Source organism: Plectropomus leopardus, chromosome 19, assembly GCF_008729295.1.
Source record: "Plectropomus leopardus isolate mb chromosome 19, YSFRI_Pleo_2.0, whole genome shotgun sequence".
NCBI classification, from domain to species: Eukaryota; Metazoa; Chordata; class Actinopteri; order Perciformes; family Serranidae; genus Plectropomus; species Plectropomus leopardus.
This window is the reverse complement of record NC_056481.1, coordinates 23,738,555-23,759,858: the sequence shown is the minus strand read 5'-3', so window position 1 is coordinate 23,759,858 and position 21,304 is coordinate 23,738,555. Positions and strand designations below refer to the sequence as shown.

Here is a 21,304-nt window from a genome sequence, read left to right as displayed (position 1 = left end):
TAATTTTGTTCAACATACTTTACATACTAGACTATGACGTGTTTATTGTTCGATCGACGTTTTTTTTAGATTTGGAAATTGAACAGCAGATGTCACTATAGCCAATAAACATTTCATATGAATTTCATTTCGAGGCGCCCAGAAAGCTCCTATATTAATTCAGAGCGTTTACTTTTTTTAAATAGAAAAACTAAATTGCACTGTGTTCAATCCAGCTGTCCACCGTCTGTGTCTGTGGGGGACAATGTGGGATGGGAAGGTGTCTCGGTATGTCAGGTACACTACACGGAAGTGTAATTACAGCGCGTGTCGCTGTGCTTGCATGACAGAACAGGCGTTGCATGTGTGTGTGTGTGTGTGTGTGTGTGTGTGTGTGTGCGAGTGTGTGTGCTGTCAACGACAGCCTCCGATCACAGCTGGTCCCTCAACATGGCACCCAAAGACCCTCTGCTCGCCACTCTCAAAGGTAAGGACGCACACTGTGCTGTTATGGATCCATTACAGCCGGTTGCTTCGTCCAGTTTTGCGCGTATGGCTCGCTGCTAAATAATAAATGACTTACTTTATCATTTGTGTTCTTATGTAAAAAAACAAAACAAAAACAAAAAACCCAACATCTGTTAGGCGGTAAATTTCTGCACAGCCACTGCTGTAGTGTTGATGTATGAGATGGCGATGATCGAGCAGGTTACATGCATGGCCACACTCACGCGGACCGACAACAGATCCGCTGTCAGCTGTGCGTTATGTTCTGTCCCCTCCCAGTGTGCGTCCTGAACCTGCAGTCACACGGAGACACAGTGTCAGACACCAACCCTCACCTCGCTCCTGCTGTGAGCTCGTCGAGCTGGTCCTCAGGAAGGGGCTCCAACGTAAGCATCCACAAAATATGTTTTTCCTCTGAAAAAAATACATTTCTGCAGGTTTGTTAAAACTGAATGTTCGTTATCGACATATTGCTGAAAAACAAATGTCTCTATTGCAAGTTGCTTACCTGGTAGACATATGTATGTTGGGATGTCAGTTTATGCCTCAAGAGGCTGTTTTTTTTTCCCCCCTGAAACATGGGGGTCAAGAAATTATTAAAAGGTGACAAGACAGTTGCCTAAAAAATTGCAAAAAAAAAAAAAAAAAAAGAGAGAGAGAGAGGATAAATATTAGAAAAAGATCCCAAAAATTGGACAAATGTCTGGAAATTAAATGTCCAAAAAAGATATATATTTATTAAAGGAATATATTAAAAATTATATCACAGTAAAAACATAAAAACATTAAAATATACAAAATAACTACACATCTATTGTTTTGTTTTTAGGACTTTTATTATTATTATTATTATTATTATTATTATTTTATTATTTTTTTTGCTTATTTTTAGGTATTTTCTTGTTAAGGGTTAAAGGGTTAAGGGTTAAACACTGTGTTTGGAGGGTGGGCTCGGTGTATTTTCAGTATCTTAATGATAAACCATACCAACTTGGTAAAAAATGTCCCACAAATTTCAAGAAATTAGTAAAAGGTGACAAGAAATTTGCCTAAGATTTTTTTTAATTAAAGGGGGAGCATTATTAGAAAATTATGCCCCCCAAAAATGTAAAATATATATAATTATTTATATTTTATAATTAATTATTATTATAAAGGTAATTTTCTTGTAACTTCTTTACTAGTTTTTTTGCTCATTTTTTGGCCGTGGCTCGTTAAGTTACTGTTTGCCTTCTTGCAATGTTTATAAAGAAATCAAACCAATTTGCACAGGTTTCAAAGAGTTTAAACACTGTATTTTAAATATCTTAATGATACATTATATGAGGCTCTATAGGTGAACAGTGTTTTTGCAGTTCGGACTGAGTGTGTGTTTGCTCTCCCTCCAGAGCCAGTTCTCAGTCTGGTACACAGAGACTACTGGCAGTGTTTTGAACAGCTCACCCACCAAGATACCTGTGGCAGGTAACAACATCCTGCTTAGATAAACTGATTTTTAATAATGTTATAACTTTGCACTGTAACATACCTTACTCTGATAGAAATACTACTATTTCCAGGGGCGGGGCTTCTGGGGCTCCAGCCCTGATTGTTTTCTCAAAAGCCCTGAATGGTATTTGCAAGAGAATCTAATGTAACTCAGTAAATATTCTCCTGTTGATGTAATATTCAATTCAGAGTATGAAAGACTGCATTTATTTGGCATTGTCGGGGCTCCTTGAATTGGAATCAAAGCTACCCAGATTAGCATAGCATGATTTAATTTTTAAAAAAATCTACTCAAGCATTGTATAACAAAAAGAGGTTTCAAGATTAGGAATGCTATTCACATAAAATTCTTACCCTACCTATTTTCATGAGTGAGTTCAGATGTGGACCCAAATGGAGAACAAAAAGAACAGATAGGTGCACAAACAAAAAGTGGGCTTTAATACTGTTGATGATTATGATGTCCAAAAAAATAAGCAGGTAACAAAAGCACAAAGTACAAATAAAACAGGAATCAAACACTAAACTAAAGCCAACTAGGATGACAAGGGAAACACACAGGTATATATACACAGGAGACTAATCAGGAGAATGAGACACAGCTGGAGTAGGTGGCAGAGGACACCAGGGTGGAGCAAAAAAGACAAAAAAAGAACAGGTGAGCGAGGAAGACTCTGGTAACAGGGAACAAAACTTACAAAAGACAGGTGAAATTAATCAGGGACATATTAAGGTGAAACACACAAAGACAGGAAGTAAAATCAGACACTACACATGAGGAGTACTACTACAGAATATAACAGGACACAGAACAGGAGTGACATGAAAACATAACAAAGCCCAAACTCAAAAACCTAAGATCCTGACACCTAAGATAGTATGTAACTTAGCTTACTTAGCAAATTTCCTGCTTATTTATTTAAATCTTGTGAATGTGTGTGTGTGTGTGTGTGTGTGTGTGCACTTATATCATCCTCTTTGGGTCTGTGAGAACACAGCGACAACAGAAGTCTTCATGAGTTGTTCTTTTTTGGGGTTTTTTTTTGGATTCAGCATCAGTTTGTGAAGTTCGACTTGTTGGGAGAATAATCTGTCAATCCGGTCAGAGCAGATCAGATCAAATCAATAGAAGAGAGGAGATGCCACAGAGGCCTTCAGTAGAAACTTTTAGACACAGCACTATTAAATTTGACTTCCGCTGCACCTGGCATCCTGAATGGTGCAAAGTTTTAAGGAAAAATTAAGTGCCAGAGTGCATAAAAAAGCATCAAAATAGACCTTGATCATCAAAAAACACCTAACACCTATTGTTTCTGCTGCTGGTGTGTGTGTGTGTGTAGGCTGTCCGCTGTGTCCTTGGTGGTGGAGCAGACCAGAGTTTGCAGGAAGCTGCTTTCAGCTCAGGGCCGAGGACGCTACCTACTCAGACTGGCTCTCAGCCGCAAGGCTCTGCCGCAGTTCATCACACACCTGCTGCACACACCCAGAGTCCTGGAGGTCAGACGCATGGACCAAAACACATTTTCTATGATACATTATATTTTTTATGTATTTTGCTGGTGCTACCCATATTTGCTCTTTTATGGGGCAAATTGTCCACCAAATATACCCGTTGCCGAGTCTCAGTAAGAGACTGAAACAGCTTTGGTTCATGCTGTTTCTCTCCCCCTGCAGTGGTACAGCCCGGATATGTCAATCCTCAGGAATGAGGAATTTGTGGGTGAGGCTTTGTACTTGATCTGATTGTTTCCTTCAAATGCTGAGCAAAGCTAAGGAAGTGCTTGTCATCGCTGGCAATCAATGTCCAAGATCAACAACACTGTTCTCTCTTTGCAGAGCCTTTCATGTCTCTGCTGCTGGTCCTCTCTCACATGGAGTTTAAACTGGACATGGAGGTCAGTTCAGCTCCATCATTTATGCCTCAACTTTTCTTCCAAATCACTTTGCATTCAAACAGCTCTGCACTAATAACCTCCCCTGGTCTCTTGGCACAGAATTGCAGTTTTCTGGATGAGAGTTGGCTCCTACCGGTAAAAAAAATGATGAATATTGTTTCATAACTCACAACTTAAATAACTTATGGAAATCCATTAAAAAATGACAAAAGCAGGACATGTTGCAGTGAGATTGTGGAATTCAGACTCCATCTGTTAATTGTTTGTATATTTTCCAGGTGTGTGAGACATATGAGGTAGTGCCCTGTCGGGAGTTAGGGTTGGTGTTGAGGTTTGTACCGTCCTCTCTACTGTTTTTCATTAAGTATATCAATTCACCAATAGATCTGTCCAATGTGCATCATCCTCTCCCTCTGTCTCTGCCTGTCTCTCAGGTATCTCAGAGGGCGCGTCTTCGTCCTCGAACTGATCCCTGATAGTCAGGCTCATGTCGACAAGTTTATCTGTCCTGGTGACATCATTGATGAGATCAACGGCACCTCATTGAGGAATTCCAAGAATGGACAGGTATCCTCACCCATGCAGTGTAATATATAAGTCATAACCAGAGACATTTAAAGACATTATGTCTCTTTCTCAGCATTGTGTATCTGGTAAAAATAAAAATAAAAAAAAAAAGCCATCTAAGTGCTATCTAGTCCTGTTATATTGAAGAAAAGGCAGACATCTCTACAGCCAATATCTCCAACACTCTGCAACTCACACCAAAATAATCTAGACTGATACATAGTACTACAAACAAAAAATATATCTTTTTGATTTTGTGTTTGAACTGTCCCTTTGAAGTGTCTCTGAAAGACAGTCCAACAAGTGAGCCAGCCAGCACCTGAATGTAATTTAGACATTATTAATTATTAATGTCCTCTGTAAAAAAAAAAAAAAGGGCCATTATAACAAGAAGTGTTTTCACCTTTGTTGCCTGATTAGACCTCTTCTCAGAAATGTGTGGCTGCATACTTATGGCTCGATAGACGCCTCCCTAGTTCTCCTGTTAGTTTTGTGGCACCAGTTAGGGTGGGACAGCTTATCGTTTTTATTATTACATGTAGTATGGTGATATTGCACAACTGCTTACACAACCTTAGCACAGCTCTATTCAGCCAGAACAACTGAAAATGCCTGTGTTGGCTGTGAAGGACTCTTCTAGTAAAATTTTAAAAAAGAGAAATTCCTCACTGTTCTCATTTTTGCTCACAATGTTTATCTTGAGGTTTGGGCCTTATCATATTTAACAAGATGTGACATGGCACCTTTAGGGAATTTCTTTGTGATTAGCACAAATATCCACTTGAAATCAAGGAAGAGCTGATTAGATTTTGGTGGTCATAGCTCAAAGGTCAAGGTCCCTGTGACCTTGTCTGTCTCATTCTTGCGAACGCAATATCTCAAGAAAACCTTGAGGGAATTTCCTCAAATTTGGCACAAACGTTTGAGTGGACTCAAGGGTGTCCTGTTTAGATTTTGGTGGTCAAAGTTCAGGGTCACTGTGACCCTGCAACCGTCTCATTTTCGTCAACGCAATATCTGAAGATAGCCTTGAGAGAGTTTCCTTAAATGTGGTATAAATGTCCATTTGGACTCAAGAATGTACTGACTGGAATTCGGTGGTCAAAATCCATATGCTCAAATTTCACACAAATGTATACAAGGATGTAATGATGAAGGTCTGACATTTTAAATCACTGGCCACCCCAACTCATTTTCACACGTGCTTGAAAAACCCTTTAAGTGTTTGCATCACTTAAACATTTTTTTTAACATTTACATTTACTACTAAACAAGCCTTAGAGGTACTTGTACACAGCTCAAGGTGTGTGCAAGAGTGCATAAAAAAAGCATCAAAAGAGAGCTTACTCATAAAAAAAGAATCCCCCCTTACAGGGGTCTGTGCTAAGCCCCCAGTGTCCTCGAACTCTAGAAACACCCCTGGCTACATTTCCTCTGTTTTTCCAGGCAGGTGTGGTTCTGTCCCGGCTAAAGGGCAGCCCTCTGTCCATCAGTATTCTGCGGTGGAGGGCTCATGATGGGACAGTTTATCGGCCCCTTATCAAACTTCTGAGGGCCCTGAGGATCGAGAACCCCACCCTGCAGCTCGGCCCCACTCCCTCCCAGCAGTCAGCCACCAATGACCAGAGAATGTCTCCGTCACAGTGTCTCAAAGAGGGGAGGCAAGTGTGTTACCAAATTAATAGGGATGATTTATTGAACATTTTGCCAGTTGTACTTCTGCCATATTTCACTGACCCACCATTCCTTAACAGGATTGTCTACATCGTGCAGTACTTGGGAAAAGCAAACATTGGAGCGGTAAATAAGCGCTATTGCTTTACAATTTAATACTTGTTCTTTGTGTATACGTGTTTGGCCCTGTTTACATCTGCTTTTAACATGCTTTTTTTTTTTAGTGCCCATGTTAACAGATTAGAGCAGCCCCACTACTTGTGTCTCGGCTGCTGCTGAACTGCAGAACATGTAGATATTCGCAGTTTTGACGATTTTTTTTCCATGTGACGCGGGCGGTTTTCAGGATTAGACAGTGAAAATGTTAAATTAATGTGTTATTCCGATTAAAACTGGACATGGAAATACACGTAAACATATAAGTCTGACTAAAAATGGACTGAAACGAAATCCTTGAAATTTAACTAACACACCCAGATAAGGAGATTGGAAGTCAAGCTTTTCCGTCATGTTAACACTTCAGTCGGACTTTAACTGGGCCCTGCCTACACTAATAGATATAGTACAGTCCCACAACACTGGCAGCTAAGCTAAGTGATGGATTGCCGTGGACTGGGCCTCAGTAAGACATTTAACATCTTAAAACAATCAATATCAATTTAAGTGTTCAATATATATATATATATATACATATATATATATATAATATATATTTTATCCTCTTTACATTACACAACAGCTGATGGAGGCAGCTGTAAAGCAGCAGCTCCACTATTCAGTGGAGTAAAATGATTTCTTCAATGTAGTCTGGTGTTTTTGATATACCGACTTCAAATCTCCGTCAGTAAGGACTTTCTTATGGCAAGTAAAGTGGTGAAAGTGTTTGAAATATAGCTTAGGCTACACTTAATCTGAGATCGATTTTGTTAGGTGGTTTAAAACTAATCAATGAAAGCACAGTTTGCAGAGATGAGGCAGTTTTCTACCCCCGAAGTTAATGCGTGGTGCTTTGTCTGCTGTCCATCTGTGATACAATCATCGAGGGCGCATGTTAATACCATGTGCAAACAGGGCCTTAGTCTTTAAAGCTTTGGTGAAATCTGCTTTTACCTCTCTTTTAGTTTGGGGGCAAGGAGGTGCTGCAGCAGGGCATTAAACAAGTTTTGCAGAAAAACCTGCCAAGCAAGGTAAAGAAGCTGCTCCCCTGCCTCAGGGCATGGTGGCCTGTTGGTCTGCAAAACAAAAGTCAACATCAGCATGTGCTCAATCAGTGAAATTTTTCTTGCAGGAAGTGCTCTTAGATATGAAGGAGACACATTTGACATGCACGGACAGCAGCAGTAAACTGGTGAGTAGTAGATGCGTGTAATGTAATTAAGTTGATGTTCCCTCTTTGCGATTACATGACAATTATCAGATTTTTTAAGCTGCAATTCTATTCTCCTAAATAATATCATGTTTTCATCAGGAGCTGTTTGAGCATCACTATCCAGAGATTTCATGCGTTGGGAGATTCGGTCAACCAGACTACACGATATTTGCATTTTGTGTGGCGTAAGTATTACATTTATGCAAATATTTCATTATTATTGCAGTATAGGATGATTGATTTATCCATTATAAGAGTGCTCCACACACAACCCTATTGAATAACACACTTCTCCATAGGGACACGTGGTGATGCAATACCCTAGCCATTACATCTGTTGTCATTGGCTGCGCCCATATGTCATCTAACCATGTGATTGGCTCCGTTCACAGAGACTCCCCAGAAACCCCTCAGTCTACAGGCTTCTGCTGCGTGGCGCTAAGAGCCAGCACTGCCAAGGAGTGTGAAGAGCTTGTCCTACGTATAGGTGAGGCATGGCAGTTATGAGCTTTCTGCATGAGAAACTCACTCACACTTCTATTTTTATTCATGTTAAAAGCTCATTTTGTGTTTGTGCTTGTTACAGCGACTGGTTTCAAGCACACAGAGTGGTTTGTATGACAACCCACCAACAGTGGATTAACACTTGTATCATGTTTTGTAAATAAGTGTAAAATGTGCATAAAAACTATTACTCACTGAATATGAATATAAGTAAGAGTGTACCATTTCATATTAGGGGATAATTTTTAATAAAAGAATGAGTATATTAATATATATGATATATGCACACACTCATATGTATACACACTTGTTTCCTACAGCCAGGTTTAAATACAGTATTAAAGATACCACTTGGGATGAACAACAATTTAATGATAAACTAAACTGAAAAGAAAAAACCAAATATTGTCAAAACATTACCTCTAACAAAATTGCATATTGGTCCAGTGAAAAAGTCAAACATGGTTAGAATTGGAAAATCCCCAGCATTTTAGTGGTTTATTACAAATTTCACAGCCTCATGCTGTTTGTAGGATTATTCTTTTTGCTTTGATTCCCATTAAATAAGTTTAAGAGGAATTCAGTGAATTAAAGCAACAAAAAAAAATCATTACCTATGGTGATTTTACAAAGCAATGCCAGGCGTGGATACTTGTCTTTGCATTTTCACTTGAAAGACATTTTAATACCAAACGGGGCCTTATTTTTAGGTTAATGAATTCACTGCCATATAGGACTTTTAAGGAAATGCTGGAACACAACACACCTTTTGAAACTGCATAATTAATAACTGTTGACCAGATTGAATGTGGAGAGAGAGAGAGAGAGAGAGAGAGAGAGAGAGAGAGAGAGAGAGAGAGAGAGAGAGAGAGAGAGAGAGAGAGAGAGAGAGAGAGAGAGAGAAATAAATAAATAAACACCAGGTTTTCTACTCATAAAGACCTTTAATAGAAAGACGTGACAACATTTCCATAAATAGTATTAAATGTAGCTGCCAAGATTTTTATGTTGAAAAACATGTAAAAAGCAGTCCAGAAAAATACAGGTGGGGTCTGCCATGCTCTTGGTCACACACAATGCAGATATCAACTTGTAGTAGCCAATACCCAATGCTGCAGAGACCAGTTGAACATGACATGCTGGCATTTTTGTGAGAAGTGGTAGATGGGTGAAGAGACCCTGGACACCTACAGAAGATGTAAAGAATGCATCCCCGACAAACTTCATCCTCAGAGGGAGTAGATACCCAACAAAAGGACTTACGTTGATATAATGGCTGAAACATGTAGTAATGAGACCCATGATGAGTAGATAAACCTACTGCACAACATTTCCAAATATCCTAAGTGTACTCAGGCTTGTGGAATGGTTGATGAATTGTCCCGGTTAAAATACAAAAATCCAAAGAAAACTTGTAAAAAAAAAAAAAAAAAAAAACAAGAAATAAAATGTGTCCACAAAAAATGGTAAGTACGATAAATAGGATCTTGACAATGAGGCCGTTGCTGTTTAGGCCCTCTCCCCTTATCCTACGAGCCAGCTGGATGTCTTTGGGCATGATGGTGACACGCTTGGCGTGGATGGCGCACAGGTTGGTGTCCTCAAACAGACCCACCAGGTAAGCCTCACTGGCTTCCTGTTAGACAAAAAAACAGAAATTACAACCATGACAACTACCGTTTCTTTTTACCACAATATGCTCCACCAACACTACGACTCAATAATGAATAGGTAGAGTTTGTTTTGAGTTCAGTTTGAGTTTGAATAATAGAGTTTGTTTTACCTGAAGAGCACCGATGGCAGCGCTCTGGAAACGCAGGTCGGTCTTGAAATCCTGTGCGATTTCTCTCACCAGACGCTGGAAGGGCAGCTTGCGGATGAGCAGCTCGGTGGACTTCTGATAACGACGGATCTCCCTCAGAGCCACAGTTCCAGGCCTACACAACAAAAATATTTTAATTTATTTACCAAATTCATAAACTCTAATTGCATTGCATTACTACTTATCATGGCAACTTTAGACACAACTACTGCATGCTACAACGCACGAAATACAAGTGCTTCACCTGTAACGATGGGGCTTCTTCACTCCTCCCGTGGACGGCGCGCTCTTCCTGGCTGCCTTGGTAGCGAGTTGCTTCCTTGGCGCCTTTCCTCCGGTAGATTTACGGGCAGTCTGCTTGGTACGGGCCATTTTGCTATTAAGAAAATAGAAAAACTTTTCATACTAATTTCGAAACATTGGTTTCACCAAATCGTACGGATACGGTTTGAACAACCTAGCGTAGCTGCTAGCGCCCAAGCTAATAAAGCTAGCAAACAAGCTAATATAGCTCCCCTCCCCCCAGGTTGCAACCGCTGGGAGGCGTCTGGTTAGCACCGGCAACGTCTTTAAGCTCTATCGACGGTAATACCAAGCTAAACATAAAAAAAAAGATAAAAACGTTTTCAGCGTTTATTTCGGGTGATTTAGCGTCACTAACTGGTGCTATTGAAATGAACAGCATTTTCCCAAATTCAAAGACCCATGGTGACCAGCGCTAATGGCGTCAAAACACGTAGTGTTTGTATCCGCTCAGACGCTGAGGCTTTGCCTTTCCACTTCGCCATTTTCACAGTTTCTCATTTCACCCCCATCCGACATTGCCTCTAATGTCAGGCAACATTAGCTCACACATAATTAGCTTAGCTAATTGCCTTGGTTTACACTGACACGTTAGCCTTTGTATTCGTGGTTTTAAAATATCTATCATGTTTTTTTAAAACCAGGTTTCACGTTAACGACATAACCAGTGACGTTCATCTTGAAACGCCAACCCTAAGAGACTCCATTGTTCTATTTTTAGCTAACGCTAACGTTAGCCTGTCGCCATGTTAGCCTGTTTGCCAAACAATACCTGTACAAAGAACCGTAGCCCGCAGACACATCTTATTTTCACCACAACCGTTTCACGTACGTTACCTAATGTTACATGGCAAGGTGAAACTAATTACCTTTAGGACGTCGGTTGTTACGAGGCAGTCGTCGTAGTTGACGGATGTGCGATTTGGGCCGCTCAGAACGAAAACGGTTTGTGCCGGGAGGGGGTTGAGGCCGAGTATATATACTTTACCGTGACGTCATGCATACCAAATAGTACACACTGATTGGTTCACCCCAGATCCCTTTAAGTTGTTTATTGTAGTGCACTAGTTCACCTTTCAAAGCCTAATGTTACAGCAGATGCAGCAGAAGAAACCACAATTCTACAAAAAGAAAAAAAAAACTAAATTTAAGAAAATGTATGTGTTGACCAGCTAGGTATTTTACACATACAGTTATAAAAAGGCAGATTATTTCTTCTATTTCACAGAAAATTCAAGAATATTCCCTATCAAGCCTAAATCTCTCCAACGTATTTTTTGCAGGATATAACCAATGCAAGATTTTAAAAGAAACCTGTTTAACTTTTTTATTAAGAGAAGAGATTTATTTATATTTATATATATTTATACTATATTATATATATTACTTATATATTTATATGTATAATTAAGACAAACTAACCTACACCGACGTAACGAACCAAACTTTGAACTTCATATCCCATAGTTCCATGTTGTCCATGTTACTACTTCCTCCTGTGTTGCGCAAGCTCACAACGTCGTAGAATGCGGATTTCGCTAGCTAGCAAGCATAGCTAGCCAGCAAGCTAAAAACAAGCTTCTTGTTGTTAGGCTTCAAACTGGTAAAATGTCTAAAACGCACTCGCAGCCTCCGTCATCTTCGGCAGCGACGACTACCGGGGGACCCTCCTCGTCCTCGTCGTCTTCGCCCGCAGGGGGCTCGACATCTCCCGCAACCGTGTTGAACGTTCAGCCCGAGAAACCTCAACATTACACGTACGTAGCTAGTTAGCCGGATTAGCTATATAAGTGTACACAACCTCACGTGCAGTTGCATGTACAAAACTATATTTAAATTGTATTTGAGAAAATGAGTAAGCGATATTCTATAAAATGACTGAACCAAGCTGGTTAAGCAATAATGTGCTTCTGAAACGGAGCTGGTTTCGATAAGGAGGCCTAACGTTACCCACTATTAGCCATTACTTACAGGCTTTGTGGCACTGCACAGTTTATTTTGTGTATTTGTGAATATATGTCTCACTGCTGCATTATCTTAATGCTACTTTAGTTACGTTATTTGTTAATTTTTTGGGAAAGAAGTTTTTCAGTACTGCAGAAAATAATATAGTGTAACATAGTCTAAGACAGACAGGAGCCTTAGAAAAATAATCACAATGAATAAGGATATTGACCTGTATTGTACTGTAAGAAAATGTGAATGCACTATTGTAAATGTTAAAGAAAAGTAACAATATCTAGATTTCTAATTTTTTGTTAGTCATGTTGCTTTCCTCTCTTCCAGATATCTGAAGGAGTTCAGAACTGAGCAGTGCCCCCTGTTCGTACAGCATAAATGTACACAACACAGGCCCTTTTCCTGTTTCCACTGGCACTTCCTGAACCAGCGGCGCCGCAGGCCCATCCGCAGACGGGACGGGACCTTCAACTACAGCCCAGATGTTTACTGTACCAAATATGATGAGGGAACAGGCACCTGCCCTGATGGAGACGAGTGAGTGAAACTGAGGTTTAAGTGTTGTACGAGACTGCTTCATGTCATGTTAGCATCACGAGACCCCCAGTAGAGCCACATCTAACATGAACAATCAGGGACCCTTTGTAAAGGAAGTCTTATTGATGTTTATGCGCTGAAATTGAATAACTTTTTCTGGGAAGATGATAATGGTGAATAATTGTGAAATGTCTTAAGCACACACTGATTCACTTTTCGTAGTGTGAGTATGAAAGTGGCCTTTTGTTAATAATCCACGTAAACCAGGGATACTTCACCTCCTTTGTTTGGGGGCCACTTTTGCCAGGGGCCAGTTGTAGCAGCTCCATACATGTTTCTAGGATTTTACGACATATCTTGGAGTTTAGGATGTCTCTTGGATTTTAGGATGTTTCTCAGATTTAAGGACATTTCTAGGATTTTAGGACATTTCTCAGATTTTTTTAAACATGATGTGGCTTTTAAAGCCGTTTCTAGGACTTTAGGACATTTGTAGGATTTAAGGACATTTCTTATATTTTCGCACATTTCTCAGATTTTCGGACCTTTTTAGAAATTTGAGAACCTTGCTTGGAGTTTGGGATGTGTCTAGGATTACAGGACACTTCTAGGAGTTCATAGCATTTCTAGGATTTTAGGAAGTCTATAGGATTTTAGGACATTTCTATGATTTGAGGACATTTGTGGCTTTTAGCGGATTCTCAACTTCCACTTTTTTATGAACAAGCTTTATTTTGGTGCTGTCTTATGCACTCTGGCACCTCATGTATATTAAAAGTACAAAAACAATTCCCAGTTTGAATCACTTTATTTTTATATGGGACCAGTTCTGGTATCACTGGCGTAGATCCAAGTCTTATGGGGTTTTCTGAAGCCTCTTAAACTACAAATAGTTAAACCTTGGTGGTATCCCAAAGTAGTGTGTCTGTCTCACCTCTAAAATGTTTTACCTTTTACATGTAAATCCTGAATGCTCAAGTGAATCACTAGAATGTGTGCAACAATGCATGACAAAGGACCTTTGAGTGAGAGACAGTCAAGTAATGACTGAGGATACACCCTGTCCACATTTTAAGTCAAGTTGAACACTTTGAATGAATGGTGCCTGATGCGTAATCTTCATGGTGAGCATTAGCATCTGAACATAGCCATTCTCCCTCTGTGCGAGTCTCCTTTAGACTGAAAGGTGCTGAGCTGTTATGGTCTGCATGACACCGTCTTGGTGACAATCACAGACTAATGAAATGTAAATGTAAAGGATGGAGGGTCAAACTGGGACGGCTTTGATACATGCTAATGAGCCACTTCGAGTGCTGAGTGAACAGTTCAGACGGTTCCTGTTCCAGCTCTTTGCAAAGAACTTTTATTGCCAGTGATTTGTGTATACTGTACACAGTGTGCTTCAAAAGACAGTTATGTCATGTTTGTGTGCATGCTTTTTTTTTCTATGCTCCAGATGCCCATTTCTACATCGGACAGCAGGCGACACAGAGCGCAGATACCACCTCCGCTACTATAAGACGGGATCATGTATTCACGAAACAGATGCAAAAGGCCACTGCAGCAAAAACGGCTCCCACTGTGCCTTTGCACATGGGTCACATGACCTGCGCAGTCCTGTTTATGATATCAGGTGCCAAAATAACTGAATATTACGATGTAACCATCAAGCTTTGCCTTCATATCAGTTTTTGTGTGTGTATTTGTGCTGCAGTTGCTAACAGAGTGTGTTTATGCTGTTCATTTACAGAGAAGTGCAGGTGATGGAGTCTCAGGGAGGCTCAGGGCCCGCAGAGGGAGGCGGAGGAGATGGACAGTCAGGACAGGCAGCAAGTACAGCCCTTATAGAGAAGATCCTGAGTGAGGAGCCCCGCTGGCAAGGTAAATCTGTGTTGTGGTACTTTCACGCTCAAACTACAAGCAGTGTGTTAAATAACTACAACATGCTGCATCGGTTACAGTACTGATGTAACATGAAATATGATCCAGGAAGTTTGACTAACAGTTCCATGTGTTTGGAGGCTTATCAGATGCCATAAAACACTGCACAGTGATGTGTAATACTCTGAGACAGGATCTTACAATCAGAGTTATCCTGGTGGCAACTTTGTTAACTTGGTAAATTGTCAAATATGGCGTACGTGTCGCAAATGAATTTACAAGGAGTATGAAGTGAAGCCAGGTTGAGATAGCTGTTTTTATTCCGGAGGCCTCTTTACTGGCATGTGAAGGAGGATGGGCCTCATTCAAATGAAAGAGTCTGAAAGGGCAACTTTGGTGTTTTTCAAACTACACGCTATTTTCCCATGTTTTTGTGACTAAATGTAACAAGAACAACTGTTTTGAAAACTGGGCCAGTATAAAGTGAGCGCGCTGCAGCTGTAAAACAGGCTGCAATGTAAACACTTAGGGCAATTATGCAATGTCAATATACATCCCCTAAAAATGCATTTTTAAATTTTTATTTTTTCTCTTTTGTCTCTGTCATTATTTACACACACACACACACATATAGTCTTTGTTAATTATTTTGTGTTATTGTTTCATTTAACTTAAAAATGCTAATAAAAAAGCTTTTTTGACCATTGACATGCTCACATTACGTGTTTGACAACATTATGCAAAGGATCTCTACAGAGATAGACCTCTTAGTTAAAGAGTAAGAGCCTTTTTTGTTTAACCAGAATCACCAAAACACACCAAACTCAGTTTAAATAAAAAAGTAATTTTAGCATTTATAGATCCAGCATATGTTCACATCTAACTGGGTGAATTAAGGGTTTATTTCTGCCAAACTAGATTTGGTGATTGTCAAAACAGTTGAAAGATGAACCAAGATGGCTATTGAGAGCTTTATTTTGTTTCTGTGGACTTTGAATGAGGTTTGTTTCAGGACGATAAAATCACTTTTTATTTAAATGCAGTCTGGTAGGTTTGAAGATAGCGGTATTTGGGCTGTTTCCTATAAACAAAAATGATCTCACTCTTAAACAGAAAGTTGGATTTTTGTAGGAATCCTCTCCAGAATGTTGTCAGACCTTCAATATAACAATATGAGCCTGTTAGTGGCAAAAACAAGCTTTTTTTGTGGACCTTACGTGAGAGTGCGCACAAGCCCAGAGTGGTTACATTGCAGCCTGTTTTTGACGCTTTGGGCCGCAGCCCTCTCGCTTTCAATATTTATTGTTTCCATTAATCATGTAGACACACATTTATGGGAGAATAGGGTCCAGGCTGAAAAATATGCTTTAATTCTTTGAATGCAGTGAAAAACAAGCTCACTCCTTTTCCAATCTTATGAGGATTTCCAGTTATTTTAATGTCAAAAATCTTGATCTGCCCCTCACCATCTGCCTCGCCTCATTGTCTCCTTTTGTGTCTCTGTGTTTTAACCCCTTAGATAACAACTACGTGCTGTCCCACTACAAGACAGAACTTTGTAAGAAACCACCTCGTCTGTGCCGTCAAGGTTACGCGTGTCCGTACTACCATAACAGCAAAGACAGGAGGCGCAGCCCACACAAGCACAAATACAGGTGCTCTGTTGCACCATGATTTCAAGATCATGGTTTTGTTTTTGCTCACTTGTCGATGTGTTTAACTGAGTTGTTGTTCCTCGTCGTTACAGAGCGTTGCCGTGTCCAGCTGTGAAACAGAGCGAGGAATGGGGCGATCCCAGTAAATGTGAGGGCGCAGAGGGATGCCAGTATTGCCACACGAGAACAGAACAGCAGTTCCACCCCGAGGTTTGTGCGTTTTAGGAAACATCTTTCAGAATCTAGATCAGGAAAGAGATGAATATAACGTGTGTCGATTTGTTACTTTGTCGCAGATCTATAAATCCACCAAGTGTAATGACATGCAGCAGTGCGGCAGCTGTCCCAGAGGGCCCTTCTGTGCCTTTGCTCATGTGGAAAGTAAGTCCCCGAAATACATCTCTGAGCACCTCTCAACAACAGTCAAGTGATTTATTTTACAATTTAACATATATTTTTTCAAACCTGCTTCAGGGCCCTTTGTTCCAGAGGAGCCACCGTTCCCCACACCCAGCTCCCCTCCACCCCCCAGACCTCCAGACCCTCTACCTGCTCAAGAAGCTTCTTCAAGTCCCAGCAGACACAACATGGGCCCCGGACCGAGCTCTGGTTCTGTTTCAGACCCCTTCTCCCCGTCCGCAGGGTCGTGTGTAGCGGAGCAGGGTCTGTTGGGAAGTGTTTTGTCTCTGTGTGAGGACATGAGCGGAAAAGCAGAGCCTCTGTCTCCTTGGGCGGGAGAGGGAGGGTACGGCAGAGCACCTGGGTTTGAGAGGGAGGATCAGGTGAGACAAATACACTTTATCCACCAGAATAAGCATTAGAGCTGAGCAGTATAAAGATATATTATATTGAGATATAAGACTAGCGTTTAACATATTGGATATTGATATATGGAATAAATCATGTTTTTTTTCTCCTGATTTTAAAGGTTGATGTACTTTTCTCAACTTATCAGACAGTTGCTTTAATACTTCCCTTATCCACGTTGTCATTATATTACTAATGATTATTGATCAAAGTGGAATTGTGTTGATTTTTTCTGCATCAAAGAGGAAATTTGATGCAGACTTATTGGAGTGATGTTCTGCTTGGACAGAGGAGGACAGGATTTACAAAGAGTTGCAAAACTTACTGAAATTCCTACAAGAAGAGGGGCGAAAACAGGCCACCTGGGTGTTTCCATCACTGCCGATTGAAGCGGTGTCCCATAAATCCCCATAACTTGTGCAGAGACATTTGTCTCGGGAATGAATGCTGGTTGTAACCTTTCCCACTGAAGACAAAAAACAGATGTTAGGGGTTTTTTTTTACCCAGTGGTAAAGGGTCTAAAGAAAAAGCGGATCATGAGCATTATAAAGTGATATTAAATGAAAAGGAAAATCACTGCTTGAATTGGATCATTGTTACTAAAAAATGGCTCACCTTGCATGCTTTCATGTTGACATTTTCATCTTGTTTGTGGTTTCAGGCGAAGCAAAGGAGTTTTGCTCTGGAGCAGCGCAACAGAGAATTGGCAACAGCACAAAGCAAACAGGTACAGTCACAACCTCAAACTGTTTCTGTCATCTTTAATTCATTCATTTTTTCAGTGTCATTTTGCATACTTTTAGCCGGTCTATATATTCTCCTCAGGAAGCACAATTATCTTTTTACTAATAATCTTGCACTAAAAACACGAGTAAACTAACAAGTGTTTTTCCAAATGTCGCGTTCCATATTCACTCTCCTTCAGGACTTGTTAGTGTTTCTGCCCGTGGGAAGCCCTTTGAGTCTGTCCTCCAGCATCCCCTCCAGTCTGGCCGCCACGCCGCCCAGCCCCGCTCCTCTGGGACCCCCGGGGTCCAGCATCTCCTCAGGCATGAACGCTAACGCCCTGCCCTTCTACCCCACCAGTGAGACTGTGGAGTCAGTTGTTGGTGAGTGATGCTGTACACAATTCTGAATCCACATCCCAAACAGTTACGGCAAAACAAATCTGAAATAATCGTGCTGTTGAATGTGTTTACAGAGTCAGCCCTGGATGACCTCGACCTGAATGATTTTGGCGTGTCAGCGTTGGAGAGGAGCTTGGAGAGCAGCTCGGCTCTGCCCACTGTGGGAGTGATGCTGGGTATTTCAAAGACACAAGAATGAACACACTTACAATTTAAATATGAGTACACCATTAGCATTATGTACATTAACAACTCTTTATTTGTCTCGCTTTTGTAGGAGGTAGCCAGTTTCAGAGTTCAGCCCCAGTCAACATCCCAGGATCCTTTAGCAGCTCTGCTCCTTTTAGCTCTCCTTCACCGTCTCCGCCCATCAGGCCGCACGCTTCGCCATTCTTTCCCACTCACTTGTCACAACCTGGCCAATCAGAAAGCACCTTCTTGGGACCATCTCACAGCTCTTTAGGTTTGAAGAATTTGATTTATGACATAAATTGGTGTAATTATGGATTATTTTGCTAATATTTATTTTTTTATTTGTAGGTTTGAATGGTATGAGCACTAATATTTGGGAGCATTTTCCATCGGGCCAGGGCTCCCCTGGTACACCCCCAACCCTTCTGCCCTCTGGCCCCTGTGCAGAGACCTCCAGGCTCAAACAGGAGCTGGAGGAAGCTCACAGGACGCTGAAGCAGTGGGGTCACAGCTGGAGACACACAGCTCAGGTAGGTAGGTAGCGGGGCCATGTGTGCACGCATGTCTGTGAAACTTGGTGCAGTGAGCTGCATGCTTATACATTTTGCAACAAGGTGGGAAAAATTAATTTCTGCATTCCTCCCTTTTGCAGTCGTGGGCTGCTCTGAAAGCAGATGCAGAGGAGTCACGTGCACACGCGGCACGGTTAGCCATGGAAGCAGAGAGAGCCAAGCAGGCAGAGGAGGAGGCACAGAGGCAGGCTTCTCTCCTGCAGGAGGCGCTGGAGAGCTTAAGGAGTGGAGAAAACCCTCATCTAGCACTGCATCAGCTCCAGCTATTACACCGGCTGCCTTTGGAGTCAGTCCTCAGTTTGCAGGCTCAGCTCTGTAGCTGCCTACACGCTGTGGAACAGGTAACACTGCACACTTACAACTAACATGTACATACATGATACATTTTCACATATATGGCTGCAACATGGTGATTTTTGATGTGGTTGTTGTAAGCTTGTGCTAATCACAAACCTTATTTCAGGCTTCTAACCAAAAAACCCTTTCAAATCACCCATTGACTTTTAGACAAGGGAACCTGAGATGCTGAAATGTGAACTCATTTCTGTGTTTTAGGACTCATTCCTGCAGAACTCTACACACAACAACTCACACATTTCTTAATATAAAATAATCCAGCAATAATGTCTCGACTGTTTTTACAGTGTCAGAGATAATGACAAATGCCAAATGCATGTTCCCAGACCACGAGATGTTGCCTTTGAGTTGCTTACTTTGTCATTTTGGCAGTGTTGGGGAGCTTTTCAAGCTACCAGTTACTTCACACAGGAAGAAATTATAGTACAACAAAGCTACACTATGGAGATCTAGTTTGGAGCTTGAAAAAATAGTTCAAACTACTTTGTAAAAATGAAAGCCAGGCAGTTTCTTAAATGGTTTGCAACTGCTCCTAAAATGTGTTAATACAGTAAATAGCAAAAATCAATACTAAACGACTGACGGTGGTTAAGGGGGTTCAGCTACAATGTAGAAGTAAAAGTAAAAAATCATTCATTTACTTTTATGGACAAAAATTAATTGTAGTTTATGTAGTTAACTACACAAAAATGGCAGAGAAGCAATTTAACTACCAGCATCTCTGTGCAAATATGAATGTGGTTGACATTTAGTTAAGTTCACTACTCCCCAGCGCTGCATTTTAGGCTGGATTTTCCTGAAAAAACGGACACATTTGAGAGAAAAGAAAGCACAGACTTGCTGACAAAAGCGGTCTTTTTGCAAACTAGCACCCAAATTCCCTTTATTGTCCCCCTTTTTTTAGTCTGTTTTTCATTGCCCCCAACATAGTTTAGAATATTCAACATCATCAGACATTTTCACTATAAGGGTCTTTCATATTTTCCTCTTTGTTTTCTGAAGGTGGTGTACAGGAAACAGAGACAGTGCTGTGTGACGTGTGGCGAGCAGGGCTCGGTCTCTCTGTCCTGTGGCCATGGACTACAGTGCGAGAGCTGCTCCACCTCCACAGAGTGCCCGCTCTGCCCTGAACAGACCCTGGAGCAGCAGCTCTCCTGACCCCGCAGACCCACTAGGACCACCACAGACCGCCACAGATTCCAGACCAGTCAGTCCTGATTCCACAGATACCAGCCTTGGATGTCGACCACCATTCAAAAATCACGTCGAGGTCATTTTATAACGTGCTAACAACACAAACGCTGATCTGGTTTTTGTATTTTTAAGATGACGTTTAGTGATGAATGACCTGCACAGGTCACTAAAGGAAAGCTCTTAATGTGGTATTTAGGATTAACAATTTTTTCTCGTGGTTACCCATGGAACACCAGTACTCTTTACTAGTTAATGCTCTTGACCAGCAACACTGTTCTCTACCCCTGTTCTCGATTTGTGAAAATAACTTTTTAAGACCTGCTGTTGTTTCTTCTCTAACTATGAAACATTTACATACATAGTTCTAAATTGCATTTTGGTATGTTTTTGAAGCATAAGCTCACCCTAAAAAGTGTTATCTATCCATCTAGTTAGCCTAAGATGTAAGATGTTTGCTGTCACCTTAATACAACAAAAGTCAGTCGCACTTAAAGCTCTGGAACATTTCAGATTAAAGTTGAACCGTTTGTTCTCTTTCCAGAAATCAGGACGGTTACTTGTGATAATCCACAGTCCTCATTAAAGGGACAGTTCAGTTTTAAGTGGGGTATGGACAATACAGTAGATGTTAGTCAGCATGCTTTTACTTTGGAGAATCAGGCTGAAGTCCGACATGGAAGCTAAGCGAGAGGTCAGAAACAAAATGTATTTTAGCCATCAAAAAAGTAAAAAAATAAAATAAATATCAATGTCTGTTTAAGTGTTGCCTACAATGAGAGTATTTTCGTAGCTTTACCTCAATGTCAAATGGTAATTTCTGCTGGGGAAAAAGAAGCCGTTAAATTTCTCTCTTCAGAGCCAAACGCCAATGAGAAAAACACTGATTTAACGTCACTGAACACAGGAGCTGCTGA

General features: G+C 40.8%; 3 protein-coding genes across 4 annotated transcripts; 2 read left to right on the top strand and 1 right to left on the bottom strand.

Annotated features, from left to right (window-relative positions):
• The first annotated feature begins 3,389 nt into the window (after window positions 1-3,389).
• On the top strand, window positions 3,390-8,521 carry si:ch211-250n8.1. The gene is made up of 13 exons (XM_042508452.1): window positions 3,390-3,471; window positions 3,649-3,694; window positions 3,811-3,869; window positions 3,969-4,004; window positions 4,148-4,200; window positions 4,304-4,436; window positions 5,883-6,097; window positions 6,191-6,236; window positions 7,232-7,297; window positions 7,399-7,458; window positions 7,579-7,664; window positions 7,872-7,966; window positions 8,066-8,521. Exons 2-13 carry the CDS (start codon window positions 3,664-3,666, stop codon window positions 8,098-8,100), a joined length of 915 nt encoding a protein of 304 aa, XP_042364386.1. The 5' UTR covers window positions 3,390-3,471; window positions 3,649-3,663; the 3' UTR covers window positions 8,101-8,521.
• A 386-nt stretch (window positions 8,522-8,907) lies between these two features.
• On the bottom strand, window positions 8,908-11,084 carry LOC121958719 (histone H3.3A-like). Its single transcript, XM_042507821.1, has 4 exons — window positions 10,978-11,084; window positions 10,050-10,181; window positions 9,767-9,920; window positions 8,908-9,619 (listed from the first exon to the last, which is right to left on the bottom strand). Exons 2-4 carry the CDS (start codon window positions 10,175-10,177, stop codon window positions 9,326-9,328), a joined length of 576 nt encoding a protein of 191 aa, XP_042363755.1. The 5' UTR covers window positions 10,178-10,181; window positions 10,978-11,084; the 3' UTR covers window positions 8,908-9,325.
• A 544-nt stretch (window positions 11,085-11,628) lies between these two features.
• Window positions 11,629-21,304, top strand: unk (unk zinc finger). Of its 2 annotated transcripts, none has more exons than XM_042507819.1 (15): window positions 11,629-11,865; window positions 12,395-12,604; window positions 14,061-14,237; window positions 14,355-14,485; window positions 16,005-16,140; window positions 16,233-16,350; window positions 16,437-16,521; window positions 16,615-16,922; window positions 17,610-17,675; window positions 17,874-18,057; window positions 18,150-18,251; window positions 18,353-18,538; window positions 18,616-18,797; window positions 18,920-19,180; window positions 20,199-21,304. In XM_042507819.1, the coding sequence occupies exons 1-15, from the start codon at window positions 11,717-11,719 to the stop codon at window positions 20,352-20,354; spliced, it is 2,451 nt and encodes an 816-aa protein (XP_042363753.1). In that variant the 5' UTR covers window positions 11,629-11,716; the 3' UTR covers window positions 20,355-21,304. The 2 variants fall into 2 exon arrangements, with proteins under 2 accessions (XP_042363753.1, XP_042363754.1); XM_042507820.1 differs by having other exon boundaries at window positions 18,616-18,801; window positions 20,199-20,285.